The sequence below is a fragment of the Physeter macrocephalus genome, chromosome 4 (genome assembly GCF_002837175.3).
Source record: "Physeter macrocephalus isolate SW-GA chromosome 4, ASM283717v5, whole genome shotgun sequence".
NCBI classification, from domain to species: Eukaryota; Metazoa; Chordata; class Mammalia; order Artiodactyla; family Physeteridae; genus Physeter; species Physeter macrocephalus.
This window is the reverse complement of record NC_041217.1, coordinates 5,135,974-5,142,165: the sequence shown is the minus strand read 5'-3', so window position 1 is coordinate 5,142,165 and position 6,192 is coordinate 5,135,974. Positions and strand designations below refer to the sequence as shown.

The 6,192-nt window shown below is 35.5% G+C and overlaps 1 protein-coding gene across 1 annotated transcript in view; it reads left to right on the top strand.

Annotated features, from left to right (window-relative positions):
• LOC102993205 (coagulation factor XIII B chain) overlaps window positions 1-5,389 on the top strand; it is a 38,671-nt gene extending 33,282 nt beyond the window's left edge. Inside the window, exons 11-12 of the mRNA XM_024130720.1 lie at window positions 3,554-3,767; window positions 5,164-5,389. Of these exons, the coding sequence (XP_023986488.1) occupies window positions 3,554-3,767; window positions 5,164-5,197 (248 nt within the window). The 3' untranslated portion in view covers window positions 5,198-5,389. The remainder of the gene's footprint in view (window positions 1-3,553; window positions 3,768-5,163) is intronic.
• The last annotated feature ends 803 nt before the right edge of the window (window positions 5,390-6,192 follow it).

Sequence of the window (6,192 nt, the reverse complement as noted above, 5' to 3'; positions counted from 1 at the left end):
TCTTGGTTGTAGGTTCTTCCCTTTCATCACTTTAAGTATATCATGCCACTCCCTTCTGGCTTGTAGAGTTTCTGCTGAGAAATCAGCTGTTAACCTTATGGGAGTTCCCTTGTATGTTATTTGTTGTTTTTCCCTTGCTGCTTTCAGTAATTTTTCTTTTTTAAAAATTTTTGCCAATTTGATTACTATGTGTCTCGGCATGTTTCTCCTTGGGTTTATCCTGTATGGGACTCTCTGAGCTTCCTGGATTTGGGTGACTATTTCCTTTCCCATGTTAGGGAAGTTTTCAACTATAAACTCTTCAAATATTTTCTTGGGTCCTTTCTCTTTCTCTTCTCCTTCTGGGACCCCTGTAATGTGAATGTTGTGTTTAATGTTGTCCCAGAGGTCTCATAGGCTGTCTTCATTTCTTTTCATTCTTTTTTCTTTATTCTGTTCCATGGCAGTGAATTCCACCATTCTGTCTTCCAGGACACTTATCCGTTCTTCTGCCTCAGTTATTCTGCTATTGATTCCCTCTAGTGTAGTTTTCATTTCAGTTATTGTATTGTTCATCTCTGATTGTTTGTTCTTTAATTCTTGTAGCTCTGTGTTAAACATTTCTTTCATCTTCTAGATCTTTGCCTCCATTCTTTTTCCGAGGTCCTGGATCATCTTCACTATCATTTTTCTGAATTCCTTTTCTGGAAGGTTGCCTATCTCCACTTCATTTAGTTGTTTTTCTGGGGTTTTATCTTGCTCCTTCATCTGGTACATAGCCCTCTGCCTTTTCATGTTGTCTATCTTTCTGTGAATGTGGTTTTTGTTCCACAAACTGCAGGATTGTAGTTCTTTTTGCTTCTGCTGTCTGCCCTCTGGTGGATGAGGCTATCTACCTCATCTTTTCTTGTTTTTCTCTGTTTTTCATTGGGATAATTTTTTGTATGCCTGAAAAAATTAGTTCTTTATTATTTTCTCAGTTTGTGTTTGTCTGCAAATCTCTTTATTTTTTTTCTTCTTTGAGGAATATTTTTGCCTCATATAGAATTCTAGCTTGTCCCTTATTTTGTTTCAATGCTTTAAGGATGTCATTTCATCCTTTTCTGTTTTTGTAATTTTTGTTAAATAGTCAAAGACCATTTTAATAGTACTTTTTTGAAAGTAAGTATCTTTTACTCTGCTGTCTTTGAGATTCTCTTTGTCTTCTCAGTAGGTTATTTTGGACCTAGATTCTGATTTCTTTGTGCATTTTATTCTCCTGGTTGGTAGGATTTCTTGAATCTGTGACTTGACATCTTTCATAGGTTTTGGAAATGTTTGGCTAATGTGTTTTCAAATATTTTTAACATTTTCTCTTTTCACTCTCTGTGATTCCATAAAACACATGTTACATCTTTTTCTAGTGTCCCCTGTCTCTTAAAATCAATATTTTCTCTCCTTTTATCTTCTCATTGTTTCAGTTTGGTAATTCTCTGCTGATATATTTTCCAGTTCATGAATCCTCTCTTTAGATGTGTACAATCTGCTTTAAATTTGTATACTGAGTTCTCAATTTCACCTATTATCTTTGCATTTCTAGAATATCCATTTCATATGTTTTTGTAGATTTGAGTTGTCTGATGAAAGACTTCATCTTAACACCTATTTCTTGACCATATTAGTTGCAATTATCTATCTTTAACTCCTTGTCTGCAAATTCCAATATCTGGATCATCTGTAAGCTGTATCTATTTTCTAGCCCCATTTCTTGCGATTTCTGTTAATGGTTGATTGACTATCAAATATTATGTGTGGATAATTTTAGGAGCTTGAGACAATGATGCCATCTTATTCCAGACAATACTCATCCCATCTTCTGGCTGATGGTGTAGGGAAATTTGTTCTCTATTCAGTGAGAGACAAAGCTTTCTCTAAGCTTATTTTCAGAACTTTGTTTGCTCCTGCTCATAGAATGTACCCTGCAGGTTTCTTCACTAGAGTTTGGTGTGTGTACCAAGGTCCCCCTTCCTGCCTGGCTCAGATATTCCTGAGAGATGTCCACTGCTCACTGTAGTTTTTCATTCACTTCAAGCTGAGCGCCTCATTCTCTCTCTGCACAATCAAGAATAGGCAGATGCACCCCTGGCAAAGCCAGGGCAGAGTGTCAAGCTCATTTCCTCATACCTCCCATCTCTCTGGGCTCTGACACGTCAAGTCCTGGCTGTCTTGGCTGACCCACTTTTCTATCCTCAACCCCGTGGGATTTCCAGAAGCTCTTCTGGCTCTGTGTTTGTTGCTGGCCCATCTCTATCTAGACTCTCAGCTTGCACTGAAAATCAACAAAACCCCAAGAGAAAAATGGCACAGAGTGTGGAACTCATCTGAATGGGCTTTTACCAGGCCCTTAGCCTCTGGAGTACTGCCTGCCTTGGAAATTCTCTGATTCCTTGAAATACTTGCTTTGTGTCTGTTTTCAGATTTTCTAGTTCTTAGTAGAAGTGCTGGTCTGATATAGGCTACTCTGTCATGGCTGAGAGCAGAAGTTCCGTGAAACAATTTTGAACTCGTTTTAATTTAAATTGCATGTTTTGTAGAACATTCTAAACAATAGTACCATTTGACCTCATTTTCAAAACTATTTTGCAGTGACTGTAAAGATCCTGTTAGACTCTTTCTAATCATTCCTGTCATTTTTTTTCTATCTATAGCATTTCTAGGATGACATCTGACACACAAGCCTTCACTTGAGAATGACTGAATAAAGAAGTATTTTAGCATGTCAGTTGTATGATTCATATGCTCTGTTAGCAACTCTGGACCTTTTTATTTATCTCAGAAGCAACTGCTTGGTGCTCGGTCATTCAGGAGGCAAATATGAACACAAGCAGCCCCATTTTCTGGCATGATTTGACATTTGGTATTTTCAAAATACCAATGTTTTTGTCAAGGAAAAGAAACCAGAGAAGTTTGTTGGGTGTCCTAGTTCTTAAGTTTTTATTTTGTTTTGTTTTAATGCATAAGGAGAAGGACACAATAATACTGTCAATGCTTAAAATTTAAAGCATCTCAATCCAATCTTAATAATCCTTAATAACTGAAATTTAAAAGAGAAGAAACTGTTAATTACTTTGGATATACTTTATACATCAGGTCATAAATTCTGAGTCAGTGTTGAGACTCTAGATTGTTTCTACATTTCCATAAAATATTATCTATCCAACCATCAATGGTTTGTCTCATGGGTGTTTTATTTGCACTTTCTGAAGAATAAAAAGAACACTATTTCAATGACTATTATTAACTATCAATGTTTTTCTAAAAACACGTTTTTTGGTTTCTGTCTTTGCAAATCTTAATGGCATAAAGCTCAGTAACTGGCAGGACATACCCTTTTTCCAAATTCAGGGCAACAGAGATAAATGGCAGGCTGTTTTCTGTGAGCTTTGAACATATTTTCTGACTTGAATATGAATTCTAACTTACTTGCTGCTCTAATGCCTGGGAATTTTAAGGTTATTATGAGAAAGCAACACAATGGTTCCTGTTAATACTGAGAGGTATCAAGATAGTTTTCTTTGTTTTTTATTTTTTTCAGAGCCTTGCACATTATCTTTTGACACAATGGAAAGTAATAATTTGCTCCTGAAATGGAGTTTTGACAATAGGCCATATATTTTCCACGGCGAGTATATTGAGTTTCTTTGTAAGAGAGATACTTACATAACTGAGTTTCCTATTATCGGATCGGAATTGAGAGTGCAGTGTGACAGAGGGCAGTTAAAATATCCAAGATGTATTCAAAGAGAAAGGTAAGGAGAGGCTTGTACGTGCAACTATTTTTTTTTTCTGTTCAGGTTTTTATTCATGAGATTCATTATGTTATAAATTTCAGAAACATTAGGTTCTACAACAGTCCTACTTTATGGTCATTATAAAGGGAAAAAAATCACGTTGTCTTTATTTTTTTAAACCAAGCCAACTCCTAGACATATTAACTAATTCAACAAGCTTTCTGAGTGGTCTAAAGTCAAAGCACTGTTTGCTATTTGATATTTGTAACTTTTTGGCAATCGGGTAAATAAATCAATTTGAGAGATTTTTTTTTTTTTTTTTTTTTGCGTTACGCGGGCCTCTCCCTGTTGTGGCCTCTCCCGTTGCGGAGCACAGGCTCCGGACGCGCAGGCCCAGCGGCCATGGCTCACGGGCCCAGCCGCTGCGCGGCAAGTGGGATCCTCCCAGACCGGGGCGCGAACCCGGTTCCCCTGCATCGGCAGGCGGACTCTCAACCACTGCGCAACCAGGGAAGCCCTGAGCGATTTTTAAATGTGGAAAAATTAACCTACATGTTCTGAGATAAGAGAAAATCACATTTTCTCCCATTTCTCATTAGCGGTTCATAATAACGATGGGAAACACAGTTGTACAAACTTGATACTGAGGGAAGAGCATGTTAATAACAAAGATTAAAATTATGGTATTTGTTTTCAGGAACACAGTTCTATATAAGAATTTGGAAGTTATTTCTGAAGTGTTTTCTCATATAGCAATTTTTAAAATATATTTTCTACTACTTGATCAATGGAAAACAATCCTGTTCTTTTCTTAGAGAAACGTTAAAAGAATGCAATAAAATAATGTAATTCATTTTATTGGGTCAAAATTTTGCCCCCTTTGAAGATACATTATAAAATGGGAATTATACTCTAGGTTCAACTAAGAACATTTTTAAATGACTTAAAAGTGCATGTGGTACTCTTCTAATGGTTATAAAGAATGAGCTATATGAACTACATAAGGACAGTTTTTTAGATACTTTGAACATTCTAGAAAAAACATTCATAAGACACACACAAGTGGAAAACTTTTTTATTTTTTATTTTTAATTGTGGTGAAAATCAGAGTAGAAAAATGTATGTGCTATTTAAATTTTTTATTATATCTTGCATTTCCTATTTCTAAGAGAAAAAGGAATAAGTAACTTGGAAAAAAAATTGTAGAAAATTGTGTTAGTGTAGTTAATGACATTGAGTTTTTAAAAAGAAATTGGTGGTATAATTTACCAGGATGGTTACTTGCTTTTATCAGTACCCCATTAAAACAAAGACCAGTTATATAAAATATTGAAGGGCTAAGACTGTAATAAATACTTGACCAGAAATGATGCTTATTTCAACTCCACCTTCTCTCTCTTTTTTTCTTATCAAGGATGTTGTCTTATCAAGAACCCTTAAGGACATGAAAATGAATGGCAGAAAGAAGAATAACATTTTGACACATCATAAAATCCTTTATAAAACATAATTGTTAGAAGAAAAATGTTGAATTAAAAACCTCTGAGTTTTTACTTGCATGAAGATTTGAATCTAAACTATTTACATTGGACATTTTCTTTATTTATAAATAAAAGCTACACATGCTGTTGTTTCACTTCTGGTTTGGATGACTTGACATGTGACCTCATCTTTGCTGCATGTCTTTCATCTATTAAAACATCAGTCTGCACATCAAAATATTTCTGGCTCCTAATGCCAGTTCACTGGACTATATTGTCTTCAATATATGTGCAAAAATTCACATTTGTCTTTATCGTCTTTGTTAATATCAGGGTTTTCTGTTACTTTGAGTTCAATATTTATGTCAACACAAAAGAACCAACCACACTAGAGCTGAGAAACTATACATCATGTTAGAGGATTTATTTTATTAAATGAGCCGAGACTGCCCTTCAGACTTTCTAAGTGTAAAGAACTTTTAAAATTAACTGTACTATTAGCTACCATTTGTTAATCATCAAATGGTTTGTGAATCAGTGAACTTTCCACATGTTTAAATGTTGCCCAAAGAACACAGCTATGAAAAAGAACAACCCTTACTATTTTTATATTATACACCGTCAATTTTTTTCTTAGATCGGGTAATTAATGGAATCATGCAGATTCTGAAAAATAAAATCTGAAGTCAGAGAGACCTACAAGCACCAAAAAATGGTGTGTCAGTAATACTAGGACCTGTCAGAGGCCTGAAATACTGCGTTGTCACTTTTCAGTGTGAAAGAGAGTTACTCACCCAGTTGTTATTACGGCTCATTCATAAGCACTACCTGGTTCTAGGACCCTTGTTAGGACTGGTTGTTGTTCCCAGAACAGCACATTTTTCCTCCCTAGAAGGTCTTCAGTTCTTCTAACTCAAGACCTTATTTTCCCAGTATGATGGCGTTCTTCAAACCCCAACGTA